The 15,613-nt window shown below is 42.9% G+C and overlaps 1 protein-coding gene across 1 annotated transcript in view; it reads right to left on the minus strand.

Annotated features, from left to right (window-relative positions):
• Positions 1-932: 932 nt before the first annotated feature.
• Positions 933-15,613, minus strand: part of arhgap15 (Rho GTPase activating protein 15) — an 833,101-nt gene continuing 818,420 nt past the window's right edge. The window contains exon 15 of the mRNA XM_070873559.1: positions 933-1,529. Coding sequence (XP_070729660.1) covers positions 1,346-1,529 — 184 coding nt within the window. The 3' untranslated portion in view covers positions 933-1,345. The remainder of the gene's footprint in view (positions 1,530-15,613) is intronic.

Consider the following 15,613-nt stretch of genomic DNA (forward strand, 5'->3'; position numbering starts at 1 on the left):
TGAAAAACAAAATAGTACATTAAAAATCCAATTTCTAAAAATAATGCATGATATCTTTTCTATTTGTGAGGCTACTTTCATTACTCAAAGAGTAAGGCTATGTACGCATAGTTAAAGGAATAGCCTAGAGAATGCCTCAGTAAAGTTGTATTTTGGAGTCTGGGGAAGAAATACACTAAATATACTGAATTAACTTATGCAAGTAACAAAAATAAGTTAATTCGGTAAAATCAGATGTATGGTTCATTGGTGCTGGCCACACTCTGGTATTTCATCAAGTGTTGAATTCTTCACGTGTAACCTTAGGCAGTGAGTGTTGATGGGTTATTCAACCTTGTGGGGCATAATAGACAAGCTTACCTGACGTCAACACACACAGGGGCCTAGAAATATGGGTGCACCCAAATTGCATGCTTGATATCAGGTTGGGCATGTTCTTTCACTATGGAGTTGGGGGGAGCAGCGCTCTCTCTCCACATTCAGGTAAGTTTATTTTAAAAACATGGAGTGAAGCCATGAAGGGATTTTAAATTCGAGGTGTTGGGATACCAGGAGCCAATGTAGATCAGTGAGGACAGGAGTGATGGGTGAGTGGTACTTGGTGCAGGATAGGATATGGGTTGCAGGGTTTTGGATGAGTTATAAGGGTTTACAACCTAAGAACAATCTAGTGTGCTGCTCTTTTACATATTACTTCTCATGAAAATTCTAAAAGGAAAGTTTGCTGGGAGGCCAGTAAAACGAAAAATGCCATTTTTAGCCAATGCCTAACCCAATATTAATGACAAGGAATTTGTGGATGAAGAAATGAACTAACTTATCCAACTAAGTTTGATTTTTAAATTTAAAGTCTTGCTGTTACAATTGATATAAGATATTCCCTGGCCTGTTCCTTTAAAAACAGGTAATAAAAAATAACTTGCCCTTCAACAAACAGATTTATTATTCTTTAACATATAGTAAGTTAAAGTTTTGTTATTGTTTAATCATTGCTTGGTCAATTAACCAGGTGGTTATGATTTTGACTTGTCTGGCTGACAAACAGATACAAAGGCTTTACTAGATTTCAATGACCACGAAAATGGAGGCTTTTTTTCCAAGTTGATTTTGTTTGGAAAACTAACTCTCAATCAGTGATTGTAAAACGGAATAATAATAATCTAGCCTCAGGCAAACATCACCTATACAGGTTGATACAGATGAAAACACAGTGAGGGAGAATAAAAAAGTAAACAAAGACGGTGGTAATAACCTTGTGCAAGCAGCAGAACCACAGTCTTATCCAAATATTCACAAAATGCAAGACATCTGAATACAGCAGTGACACAGCGAAGGAGAGTGGTCCTCACTTCATCTCAGGGTCGAAGATTTCAGTGTGCTCTGAGAGTATCAGATCGACTATCTGGTTCTGGTACATCATGTACACTGCCATGTTTGAGGTTTCCTGTTCAGGCCACATAAGAGTTGGTCCAAATACGATGCCTAAACTCTGCGATGACATTAGATTCACCAATGCTTTTGTTATAATGCTGGAATTAAAAAGAGAGAGAAAAATATCAAAATGATTAAACCGCTAGTTCAGCAGCAAGAATAAACTATACTCCAGTATTTGGATGAAGCTTGGGTTCATAGAAGTGAAAGATTTCAATGCCAGGGGATGGACCGATTTTGATCTTTCTGAAGCTAATATGAGCATCAGCCAAGTTCAAGAACAGAATGGTCAAAACCAGAGTAAATCCCTCTATCTGCTGTCTCAACAATGCTCTTCAACCTTAACCTGGGAGGAGCTCCCCCTTAGTTTACTCGATGAAGAATGAGATATTAAGCTGAATTTTACTTTAAAGAAAGTTGATATTTCTTCGTGTTTCCACCAGGTGTGGACTAATGCATGCTATACAATGCATGTTAGAGACACAGAGAGGTGACATTACTTTACAAGTGTCAATTATAGGCAAGAGATATATTTTACTGCATTTGTGTGACCTTTTTCATTTCACATGCCAGTCATCTGTGTGGTTTGTGAAGGTAGAATTACTGCCAATCAGTGCCAAATTATGAGCAGTATTGTTTTGCACATCAGGAACTATGACTGCCCATACTTCCACTTCAGATCTTGATAGCTGGGCTAGAAAGGAGACTTTCATCCTATCATTTTTTTTCCAACATTACAACAGTGACTACTCTTCAAAAGTACTTCATTGGCTGTAAAATGCTTTGCGATGTCCTAAGGTTGTGAAAGGCGCTATAAAGATGAAATTCCTTCTTTTACTACCTTTCCTCTATTAATTTGGACAGAATTTACATCCAAATCACAGAGTGGGAGGAGAATGTAAACAACTGCACACTAACTCACTGTGTTGTAGTCAATATTATCACTATATTCCCAAGATAAAATGGTTTACAGATGACAGTGTCCCCCGAATTTTACTCTGCTATATTATACTGCCCGAAGTCAGGTGGTATAGCAGCGGAAAAAGTGAGAAAATTGTATTGGCAGGCCTATGAGTGCATCCCCAACCCATCCTAAATTTTCTTCCCCCCCGCCGCGCAGGGAAGCCAGCTGGAAACAATAGTGCGGTGGCAGGATTTTGACACCAGGGCTAACTCGGAAGGTCCACTGATGCCCTTTCTGGAGGGAGAAGCCCAGAAATGTGCCTTGCTCTCAGGCCCGATCCCCTTACTTAGGCTTTGACCCAGTCCAAGGCCTTAAAAATAATCTCAGCCTCTGATCTTTGGGAAAGTTCTGCCCCCTTAAAGGGGATTCCTCCACTTCTGGTGCTGCAGCAGGTGCCTTTAGCACTTCCAGCTAACATCCAGAAGCAAATTTACTTCCACAACCCATACTATCCCTAGATACATCTCCCTCCTCACAGTAGTGGGCTCCATTTTGGTGGCGAGATCCCATTGAGAGCCCACCCTGCACATTTAAACAGGCCTGAGGATGGAAACAGACTTGGGGTCCTGGTGTAGTTTGAGGAGATGGATGCATGTACCACCCAACACTCCTGTGAAGGGATTAGGAAAATTCAGCTCAATACCTTTAAACAGGAGGTGTATTTTAATTTGAAACTCTTAAAAATTTGATTATTGTTTACATTTAAAAATCTGAATTTTACTAGCTGTGTGAAAATCTGGCTGTGTTTGGTTTGATCTGTAGTTCTGTGTAATCTTATTTAGACCCCATACAGTTTTTGAAAATCTATCCCTTAACTTTAATGGACATGTATAAAGGAAGACTTACTTATGTCTCAGAAATGTTTCAAAGCATTCACATGCAATGAATTACTTTTCTAAAGTGCAATCACTTTTGTTACGTGGGGAAATACGTTACCCATTTTGCACACAAGATCACACAACACCAATATTTAAATGACACCAATTATTTTAATTTTGGGTGGTTGGGAGGGGATTGTTGACTAGGGCACTAAGATAACTCTAATACAAAAGCAAAATACTGCAGATGCTGGAATCTGAAATAAAAACAGAGAATGCTGGAAATCTCAGCGGGTCAGGCAGCATTTGTGGAGAGAAAAACAGAGTTAACTAAGAGAACTGTACCCTTTTCAAACATTGCCATAGTATCTTCAGCATTTGACTAAGCAGACAGGACCTAACTTTCAATCTGAAGGACAGCACCTCCAACAACGCAACACTCTCTCAGTGCTGTGTTGGAGTAGCAGCTTAGACTATGTGCTCAAATCATGGAGCTGGGTTTTGAACCAATGTTCCTCCTGAGCAGGCCGCTCAGCAGCTCTTGCCGCTGGAAGAGATACCGCGCATGCACGACAAATTTAAAGTGACTGCGCACATAAAAAAGTATTAGAGGGAACATTGGTTTGAACAATTTCATCTCAGAGGTGAAAGTGCTACCAACTGAGCCAAACTGACATTCTAAAGTGCTACAAAGTACTGTATGTCTCTAGCATGCATTGGAATTACTCTCTGCATTTATCAATTCACATCTGGCGGCAACAACCGATAGTGGCACCAAACTCTCTTAAAATAAAATTCAGCTTAAGAAAATTGCTTTCTTCCTGTAGCACACTGAGGTGATCTTAAAGAGACTTAACACCTCAATCAGGAGTGTTTGTGCACGTTCCGTTCCTGCAACATGCTGCTGTGAAAAAGTAACCATTATATTGGCTATATATGCTTCAGCTGATGGTATATCTCCTACATCACTAATTTTGTGAATGCATTTTCAAGTTTTTAGTTAAAATTAAAATAAATAAATGCAATAAATGTGTGCCAAGACAATTTTCCAGAAAATATAATAAAAGTAAAGGATGAAAAAACTGCAGTATGGCCCATCAAATAGTGAATCTTTAAATAGTATCCCCTTTGTGGCTTGGTGTCAACTTTTTTTTGATAACGTTCCTTTGATGCACCTCGGTACGTTTTACTATGCTGAAGATGCTATATAAATGTAAGTTGTTGTTGTATCCTGCTGGAGGCTGCACAGCATTATCTTCTGCACATCCCATCCTATTCAGAGCACAGTTATTTTAAGTTGATTTCAAAGAACCTAACAGCAGCATCCTTGCTATAATCGGACACAATTTCTACTCCTATGTTTGTGGCTTTTTATAAATTTATTCAGAGGATGGCTCACAGAACATCTCTCAGAATGTTGCAAAAACATTTTCACGTTCGATTTCAACTATGGGACAGACTGGGAAAAATAAAGGAAACCAGTCTCTCAAATAATGTTTGCATTTATGCACATAGAACAGGCTGAGGTTATTAGTTCATATTATGCATATTAAGCAAGGCCATTAATTACAACACTGGGGAAATGTTCAAAGCTAAGTGAATGCCTCCTGATGGGTACTGATATTTGGAATTTTCAGATGTGGTCCCATCTGGCATCGTGTGAACCAGCTTGAGCAAGCAAAAGATCACTAAGACTGGCTAGACACCCCTTTATTTAAATCATTGTTTATATTACAGGACCTAGCCCCAACAATCTCACTATTTTGCATGTAGGCAAAATATTGGTTGCAAAGTTGGACATCCTTGCACCTGACTTGGCTTTGTGTGTAAAATGCTCTTGGGCACAGAACACGGTTAAAGTAATGTTAATTAATGAGCGAACAATCTCAGGCTAGTTCCTGGTGGGTTTAAGACCATGGCACAAAGCTGCCTATAATTCAGAGTTAATTGGCACTAAATTGGCAGTCTTGTTCAAAGAGGCCTCAAGGATGGCTAGTGCAATGCCACACTACACCACAAGGTATCCATGGAGCTCTTCTGAAATTAGTTATGTGTTGTTGGACAGTACCGACGGATATTTATCCTACATCTAATATGTGCTATACATCAGATCTAATTCTGAGTGGCCATGCAAGATGTGAAAAATGTTCCATTTTTCAGTTCTCTTTCGCTTTGATGAACACAAAAATCTTGTTCTTCCTTTTCCCAGGTTTAGCTACCATTTGGTCTTAACAGTCCAGCACTATTACTGGAGGATGGAATCTGCTGGCACTAAGGACACATCACACCAATATCAAATAAGTGGTGAGAGCGTATGTTTTAAATTTGGTAAGATTTGATACATTGGGATGGTAGGTATTGTGCACTAAAGTCGTATTTAATAAGTCAAATTAGCAGGACAAAATAAGAGTCTAATTAGCTGGATGGACTGTTGCAGTGACCATAGTTGTTTGGGTCAAATGTAGACATTGTTGGACTAAATTTTTTATGTCCATCTTGAATTGCATGAAACTTTCAAGATGGTGTGCTGGCAGTGGTCACAGAGACATCTGCTGCCAGGATCATCTTCACCTTCTCAAATGGAAGAAAATGCACTGGAATGGGAGGAAATGAGATAAGACATAAATAAAACATAACCACAGTCATGTCCTTTTAAAAAAAATCCATAAGATGATGCATTGGTTGAGGACATTATAATAAACATTTATAATAAGAAAACAAAACATTAATAAAGAAAACATGATAGCTATTTTTGAGTTATAAACAAGTCTGAAGGGGACCAGATGTGCTTTTTAAAGAATAGAATAACAAGCTGTTGTTAGCTGCACAAAATGTTCCATGTGGCATTTATTGGCAAATGATAATGAAAACAAGACTTCAGAACTCTGAAAACAATAAAACAATACTTGAACTAAATACAAAGGAGGAAAATCTAAACCTGACCAACTTAGAAGGTGTTTCGGTGACAAAAATGGAGAAGCAGAATTGCGTTTGTAATTGCACTGCTAAACATCTTATTGCCTTTGGTAGCTATACTGAACAGACCAATTGTGACTAGTTTTGAGTATATAGGTTTACTGATTGCAACAGTTGATGGCCAAGCTCACTGAAGAGAAAGCTTGTTGATTGCACTACTATATCTCTTTTAAACGATCACATGTGCCTTCCCTAAATTGTACATCTTGTGCTTTGCTGTTCTAGACACCAAGGGGTAGTCGGTCTGTTCTTCATATGGAACAAAGACCTGCGAAAATAGATAAAGTGGCCTGTTGCACTGTTCAATGCTACATGTCAGTATTTGTTCAGGAAGAAGCAGGATCAAAGGGAATCTTGTGATTCTACCAATACATCACATCTATTTGGCTGCTACTTAGTAAACCAACATTGTAATTTATAGTGCTGCTTAAGGGAAAATAAAGGTGAAAGATGAAGCATATTAAATACGGTGGGGGCCAGACATTTGAAATTATTTCCCAGCATGCTTAGCATGCTAATATCACCAGTGACTGATCTGTTCTTTTTAGTGAGTGTATAAGATATTACGAATGCAAAAATTACAACAAAAAAATGCTTTTTAAAGTAATTAATCTTGTTGACCTCAACTAATTTTTGATAGATATGGATTGTAAAGCCATTCTATAAGCGATATAAAACAAGAGACTGTCATTTTATGTCACTCAGTGGGGGTACATCTTAGAAAGAATCTTATATTCATATACTTGAAAGAAAGAATTTATATTCAAGACAGAGATCGATAGATTTTTGGATACTAACGGAATCAAGGGATATGGGGATAGTGCGGGAAAGTGGAAATGAGGTAGAAAATCAGCCATGATCTTATTGAATAGCGGAGCAGGCTCGAAGGGTCAAATGTCTTATTCCTGTTCCTATTTCGTATGTTGTTAAAGAAGAAATGCCAACTTTGTATTTAAAATATCGATTGACTCAATTTGCAGTTAGATTGGGAGAGAAGTTTAGAAATAAGCTTTAATTTCTTCACTCCATTTACCCTCTGCTGAAGCCGTGCTAGGATTACAGTTCTATCGGTGCTGACCAGACTCTGGTACATCGGCCAAGTCACTATTATTCATGTGATTGGATATTCGATACAAGTACATGATAATTAGCCTGATCATATTCTCAGCAGCAGCAACTGGGATCACTAGAACAATGGCTGATTTTCTGTTCCCTAACCCCAGTAGGCCCAGTTGTAAATCTGCAATGGCTCAGATCAGCTGACTCTGCAACAACCAGGGATCAAACGTGAAAACTTCCCGGTTTCGTGGAACTTCCGATCACATATCCGCACCATGACTAAGACCGCCTATTTCCACCTCTGTAACATCGCCTGACTCCATCCCTATCTCAGCTCATCTGCCGCTGAAACCCTCATCCATGCCTTTGTCACCTCCAGACTTGACTATTCCAATGCACACTGGCTGGCCTCCCACATTCTACCTTCTGTAAACATGAGGACATCTAAAACTCAACTGCCCGTGTCCTATCTTGCACCAAGTCCCGTTCACCCATCACTCCTGCGCCCTCTGACTTACATCGGCTCCCGGTTAAGCAACGCCGCAATTTTAAAATTCTCATACATGTTGTCAAATCCCTCCATGGCCTCACCCCTCCCTATCTATGTAATCTCCTCCAGCCCGACAATGCTGCTGCAAAATGCCTTGGGATGTTTTACGATGTTAAAGGTGCTATACAAATACAAGTTTTTGTTGTTGCTTGTATGGCTTAATCTACTCACTGCCTTCACAAGCTGAGCCATTGGGGGAAGTACAATAATATGACATTTTGATTTATTTACCTGCAGTTTTATTTAAATGTAAAAAAAGTTTAACATTTTGTTCGGACTTAGTACTGCAAATGTTAATTTTCCCTCCTCAGTTTTTTCCCCCCAAAATATGCTGAAAATTGCAGAGGCTGCCTTCTGGCACTCAAGTGGCCATTGGTCTTGTTTGAGTCTGAACATTGGTACCTGCAGGTCATTTGCTCATGAGGGGCATCCTGAGTCCTCACCCAACATCTGCGCGCAAGCACTATCTAGCGGGCTTGTGATCAGGAGGAAGGGCCCTGGCTGATTTCTACCTCTCTCCCTAGCCCAGGAGGGCTAGAGACTGCCATGTATTCAACTATCATTGTACTCATGTATAAGCTGACCTAAGTTGTATACCTTGAGAACACTGACCACAGGGGGTGAACTTGTGGGAGGCACTCCTAACCTGGACTTTCCGGTATAAAAGGGGAAGCTCCACCCACCATCTGTCTCTGGAGGTCTTGGTAATAAAGGTAACTGGTCACAGAGTGATCTTTTCTCAAGTATGGTCCTCGTGTGCATTTATACTGTATAATAAGGACATATTATTGGCGACGAGAAACTGGGATTTAAACCACGCAGCACAGAAGAGAGGTACTGTGTTGGCGATGATTGGGACGATTTTATTGAGAGACTACAGCAAAGTTTTGTCACTAAGGAATGGTTGGGACAGGATTCGGCCGACAAACGCAGGGCTCATTTCCTGCTGGTTTGTGGATCCAGAACGTACTCCCTGATGAAGGACCTTCTAGCGCCAGAGAAGCTGGCGGACAGGACATTCGAAGAGCTCAGCAAGTTGATCAGGGAACACTTTAAACCGGCGAGCAGCATGCACATGACGAGACACCGGTTTTACACGCACCGGCGGCGAGAAGGACAAAGCGTTCCCGAAGTCGTGGCAGATCTCCGGCGACTGGCAAGCCTATGTAAGTTCCCAGATGCATGCAGTGCGGAGATGCTGCGAGACTTTTTTATTGAGGGAGCAGGCACGCTGGGGTTTTCAGCAAAATGATTGAGACCAAAGACTTGACCTTGGAAGCGGCGGCTATGATAGCCCAAACAATTATCTCAGGGGAGGAAGAGACCAGAATGATTTATGGCAAAAATCTTGGCTCAAATGCGGCAAATGACCAGGGAGTCAACATTGTTAACGCGGCACACAGTTCTCTAGGCAGACAAGAGCAATCGGACATGCCCCAGCATGCAGTCGAACCCAAAGGGGGAATTCAGCAGAGACAATGGCTAGCTGAACGGCGATTCATGCCATCGCAATGGACAATGCGGAGAGTAATGGGGCCATCAACACCTGTTAATGGTGCGCTTAGGACAGTTATAGAGACAGTCAGAGACGATCGACTTGTAATGGACCTTTTGTTTCCAACAATGGGGCCTCTAGCTCAAGCTGGAGGTGTGGAGGCAAACACCCAGCCAGAGCTTGCGAGTATCAGCAATATACCTGCAGAAACTGCAACGTCACCAGTCACTTGGCGCGTATGTACAGGAAGCCTGCAACCAGGTTGATGTACGAGGAGGACGGGCCCGATGTAAGCCCTATGAGGCCAAATGAATACTGGGGGAAATCGCTGGAAGCTGAAGTTCAGCGAGTTCATGTGGAGCACATATACAGTTCATATACCAGGACGCCACCGATAATGATGAAAGTGCTCCTCAATGGCATCCCAGTATTAATGGAGCTGGACATGGGGGCCAGCCAGTCCCTGATGAGTATCAAACAGTTCAAAAGGTTGTGGGTGTCCAAGGCCAGGAGGCCAAAATTATTGGCGATTGACGCACAGCTACGGACATATACAAAGGAGATCATTCCGGTGCGAGGCAGCGCCACGGTAGTCATGACCCACAAAGATTCGGAGAACAGGTTGCCACTCTGGATTATCCCGGGGGGACGGTCCCACACTGCTGGGGAGGAGTTGGCTTGCTGTCATGAACTGGAAATGAGGCGATGTCAATGCAATTTCTTCTGTGGAGTGAGTATCATGCTCACAGGTCCTGGACAAATTTGACTCATTATTTCAACCTAGCATTGGCACTTTCATGGGAACCAAGGTAGTGATTCACATAAACCCGGACGCCAGGCCAGTGCACCACAAGGTCAGGGCGGTGCCGTACGTGATGAGGGAAAAGATAGAATGCGAATTGGACCACCTGCTGAGGGAAGGCATCATTTCGGCAGTCGAATTCAGTGACTGGGCGAGCCCAATCGTACCGGTGCTCAAGGCGGATGGGCCAATCAGGATATGTGGCGATTACAAGGCCACCATCAATCGAGTGTCACTCCAAGACCAGTACCCGCGACTGAAAGCGAAGGACCTCTTTGTGACACTATCCGGTGGCAAACCTTTTTCAAAATTGGACCTGACCTCAGCTTACATGACCCAGGAGCTGGCAAGTGAGTTGAAGAAGCTGACTACCATCACGACACACAAGGGGTTGCTTGAGTACAACAGATGTCCATTCGGGATTCGTTCGGCCGCTGTGATCTTTCAGCGAAATATGGAAAGACTCCTCAAGTCGATTCCAAGGACGGTGGTTTTTCAAGACGACATCCTCACCACGGGTCGCGATACTGAAGAACACCTCCACAACCTGGAGGAGGTGCTACGCAGACTGGACCGGGTAGGGCTGCGACTGAAAAAGGCAAAATGCGTCTTCTTAGCTCCAGAGGTAGAATTTCTGGGGAGGAGGGTAGCAGCAGACGGGATCAGACCTACTGCGTCCAAAACAGAAGCGATCCAGAGAGCACCCAGACCCTGTAACACGACGGAGCTGCGTTCGTTCCTGGGGCTCCTGAACTATTTTGGTAACTTTCTTCCCAAATTGAGCACGCTGTTAGAGCCGCTACACGTGCTCCTACGCAAAGGTCGCGATTTGGGTCTGGGGGGACAGCCAGGAAAGGGCTTTTGATGGAGCACAACAAATTGCATGCTCTAACAAACTATTAACGTTATATGACCCGTGTAAGAAACTAGTTTTACCGTGTGATGCGTCGTCCTATGGGGTCGGGTGTGTGTTGCAGCATGTGAATGCCAATGGTCAGTTACAGCCGGTAGCTTATGCCTCCAGAAGTCTGTCCCAGGCAGAAAGGGGCTACGGGATGGTAGAAAAGGAAGCGCTAGCATGTGTATATGGAGTAAAAAAGAAATGCACCAGTACCTGTTTGGCAGGAAATTTGAGCTGGAGACAAATCACAAACCCCTAACGTCCCTTTTGGCCGACAACAAGGCCATAAATGCGAATGCATTGGCCTGCATACAGAGGTGAGCACTTACGTTAGCCGCCTATGACTATACAATTCGGCACAGACCGGGCACTGAAAACTGCGCTGATGCACTCAGCAGGCTACCACTAGCCACCACTGAGGGGGCAACTGAACATGATGCTGAGATGGTCATGGCTGTTGAAGCTTTCGAAAGCGAAGGCTCACCTGTGACAGCCCGTCAGATTAAAGTCTGGACAAATAAAGGCCCGCTACTGTCTTTAGTTAAGAAATGTGTCCTGAATGGGGACTGGGCAGCCATGTAAGGAGCATGCCCTGAGGAGTTTAAACTGTTTCATAGGCGCAAGGATGAACTCTCGATTCAGGCTGATTGCCTACTATGGGGAAACCGAATAGTCATGCCCCAGAAGGGCAGAGAGGTGTTTATCAGAGAACTTCACAATGAGCACCCGGGCATTGTCATGACGAAGGCAATTGCCAGGTCAAACGTTTGGTGGCCCGGGATAAATGCAGACCTGGAACTTTGTGTTCGCAGGTGCAACACGTGTGCTTAGCTGGGCAACGCACCCAGGGAAGCCCCCCTTCGCCCCTGGTCCTGGTCCGCCAAGCCATGGTCACACATCCATGTGGACTATGCAGGTCCTTTCATGGGACAAATGTTTTTGGTTGTAGTAGACACCTACTCCAAATGGATTGAGTGTGCCATTTTAAATTCAAGCACATCCTCTGCCATGGTACAAAGTCTACGGGCAATGTTCACCACCCATGGTCTACTGGACGTCTTGGTCAGCGACAATGGCCCGTGCTTCACAAGCACTGAATTCCAGGACTTCATGGCAGGCAATGGAATCAACCATATCAGAACGGCACCGTTCAAGCTGGCCTCAAATGGCCAGGCGGAACGAGCAGTGCAGATAATCAAACAGGGGATGCTCAGAATCTAAGGGGGTTTCCTACAAAGCCGCTTATCACGTCTCCTGTTGGCCAATAGATCCCGACCACACTCGCTCACAGGGTTCCACCCGCAAAGCTACTAATGAAAAGGACGCTCAAAACCAGGTTATCCTTTATACACCCTACTATGAAAGAAATTGTTGAGAGCAGGCGTCAGTCACTATGTGACTACCATGACAGGAATGCGAGGGCGCGATGTATTGATGTCAATGACCCTGTTTTTGTCCTTAATTACGCTGCAGGACCCAAATGGCTTGCAGGCACTGTGATTGCCAAAGAGGGGAATAGGATTTTGGTAGTTAAACTTACCAATGGACAGATCTGCCGCAAACACGTGGATCAAATTAAAAGGAGGTCCAGCAACCCCATAGAAGAAGCAGAGGAAGAACACGACGTAGAGTTTACTCCACCACAGATGACCGAACACCAGAACCAAGTGGAGGAGAGCCCAATCACTGTGGGCAGTCCGGACAGGCCTGAGGCACCCCAAACAGCAAACACTCAGGCCAGCGCCCAACAACCGGAGTCCCAAGTCAGGCGCTCTACAAGGGAGCGTAAACCACCAGAGAGATTTAACCTATGATCCCAGTAAGACTTTTGGGGGGGTAGGTGATGCCATGTATTCAACTATCATTGTAACCCATGTATAAACTGACCTAAGTTGTATACCTTGAGAATACTGACCACAGGGGGCGAACTTGTGGGAGACACTCCTAACCTGGACTTTCCGGTATAAAAGGGGATGCTCCGCCCACTGTCTGTCTCTGGAGGTCTTGGTAATAAAGGTAACTGGTCACAGAGTGATCTTTTCTCAAGAATGGGCCTCGTGTGCATTTATACTGTATAGTAAGGACATATTAGAGACAATTGTGCTGGCACTCAGCCTGAGCTCACCAAACTAAGACTGCATTTCTAGAGTTTTTCCGATCGTACATATCATGTTACTCACTTGTTCAAAGATCGGCAAGCCTCAGCACATGTGTGGCTGATAACCTTGAAACAGGAAATTGTAAATTGTGACAGCACCGAGGCAGAATTAACAACTTGGCTACAGCACTTAGTATAACTGCGGTATCCTTGGAGGGTGTAGTAACGTATTCCTCGGCATCTGATAGAGAAAATTAATCTAACTGGATATTTGATAAATATTAGCTGTATATTTTAGTGACCAGCTGTTCAGCCATGAACTCATTGAATGGCGGTGCAGGCTAGAAGGGCCGAATGGCCTACTCCTGCACCTATTTTCTATGTTTCTATAGAGTTAAAACAAAAAAATGAGAAATAAATTAACTGGTGCTTCAGGATGCATGCAAATAAAAGGTAACTGGGAGAAAAAAAACTTGCACAAATTAATTGGATTACATTACTGGCATGCTTGCAACATTGGAAGGAGATAAATATACAAGGCAGAAACAAAATAATTTGTCAAAGATAAAATATGTGGGGTGTTCTGTTATGAACTGTATATGAATCCCAAAAAATACATGCCAAATTAAACACAAACAGGATACTGCTTCTTAAAAATTATAGCCTAATAGCACTAAGCAAGAATTCATCTTTACGGAGAAAGGCTTTGTACACCCATTAGTCTTTTGGCAACAGACAGAAAAGTAATATAAATTTAATAACATAAAAGAGGGGGAAAGGAAATGCCAAAGCTATTCCTTGTCAAGCACAACTGGAAAGAGCAGTGATCCATCAATTTAAGATTATTATAGAGACAATCTATAATCCTAGGCTAAAGATGCTGGAATCATGGACCATGGTTCCTTGTTATTTGTAATATTTTCCAAAGGCCAGCTGAAAAGGCAGTGCTAATTCGGAGAAGCTATTGCATGCATCAGTCATGTGCTCATCTTACAGCAAATCAAACACCCTGCTGCATGATTAAAGGCTGTTGCTTTTAGATGTACATCATTACTTGGTGGGATGGGTAATTTAAAAAAAATCCACAGGTTAGACAAAAAATGGTTTCCTTTGAGCGGCAGCAATCCTCCACGTAATCCTGTGGCTGCAAAACTCTGTTTGAACATTGTGTTGTGCACACCAGCATGCCTTGTAATTTGTAACAAAAGTGTTGCAATTAAACTTTGCTAAAAGTCAGATATAAGCAACAACGTATACTTATATAATGATTTTTGAGTAAGAGAGCATCTCAACAAGAGGAAACAGTGGGCATGGAAAGATCAATCTAAATTTATATAGTGCCTTATGTCCTCAGGACATCCTAAAGTGCTTTATAACCAAAGGATTATTTTTGAAGTACAGTCACTGTTATATAGGCATAGGTGGTAGCCAAATTGTGCACAGCAAGGCCCCACAAAAAGCAAATGTATGAATAACCCAATTAATCTGTTTTTGGTAGCGTTGGTTGAAGGATGAATGTTTACCAAGACTTTGGGAGCATTTCTTGCTATTCCTTAAATGGTGCCATAGGGTCTTTTAAATCCACCTCAGCAGGCAGACAGGGGCCTCGGTTTAACATTTCATCCAAATGATGCTACCTCCGAGAACGCAGCGCTCCCTCAGTGCAGCACTCAATTGTCAGCCATAGATTGTGTGCTCAAGTTCTTAAGTCACCACCTTCTGTCCCACAGGTGAGAGTGCTCCCACCTCCGCCAAGCTGACATTGTCAAGCAGGAAGTGAGATTCAAGCGACTGAGCACAAGATGAAAGAAAGTTTTCAGAAGAGAATTAGCGAGGTTAACAGCACAGTGCGGGAAAAAAAAGCTCCCGTAGTGAAGTTTACGGAGTGGGTACAATTGGAGGGTGAATTTATGCACAGGTTATCCTGCTCGTCCTGTGTAGCATTGGCAGAAGAGCTGCAGAAACCTCAGAGAAAGTGTGTAAACACTGCGTCATTTTTCCAGGGTTCAGTGGCTCTTGGATTATTTGTACTATTGAAAGCTGTACCAATGTGAAGCAATTACAGTTGCGCCTGTTAGAAACTGTATTTACGAAATTAGATACGGGGATTTGTTTTCTCATTTAACTAAAAGATTGATTGAAAATTAAATTTTAACCACTGATGGGACACAGAGGAAGAATTATACCTTTGTGTTTCGATACGAGAACAAAACCTCAGCTTCAGAACATCTTGGGCTTGATTTTCCGCTCCTGCTTTCATCCCGGAGAGGCGGCAATGGCGGCGGCGAGCTCTTTTGGGCAGGCAGCCAGCTTCCAGCACCCTTTCTGGATTTTCGGGGCCAATTTCGGCAGGGCACGGAGCATTACCCCCTAGTTGCGACACCAAGTTCCAAGCTGTAGCCAACCTCAGGTAAGTGAATGGTTTTTTTTAACAATTTTTGTTGTGATGGCCTGGACTATGTATTGGGAATGTTTTTGGTGTTTTTTTTCAGGTTTTCTTTTTTCCCCAGGCCTCTCTT

This window comes from Pristiophorus japonicus, chromosome 3 (assembly GCF_044704955.1).
Source record: "Pristiophorus japonicus isolate sPriJap1 chromosome 3, sPriJap1.hap1, whole genome shotgun sequence".
Lineage (NCBI taxonomy): Eukaryota > Metazoa > Chordata > Chondrichthyes > Pristiophoridae > Pristiophorus > Pristiophorus japonicus.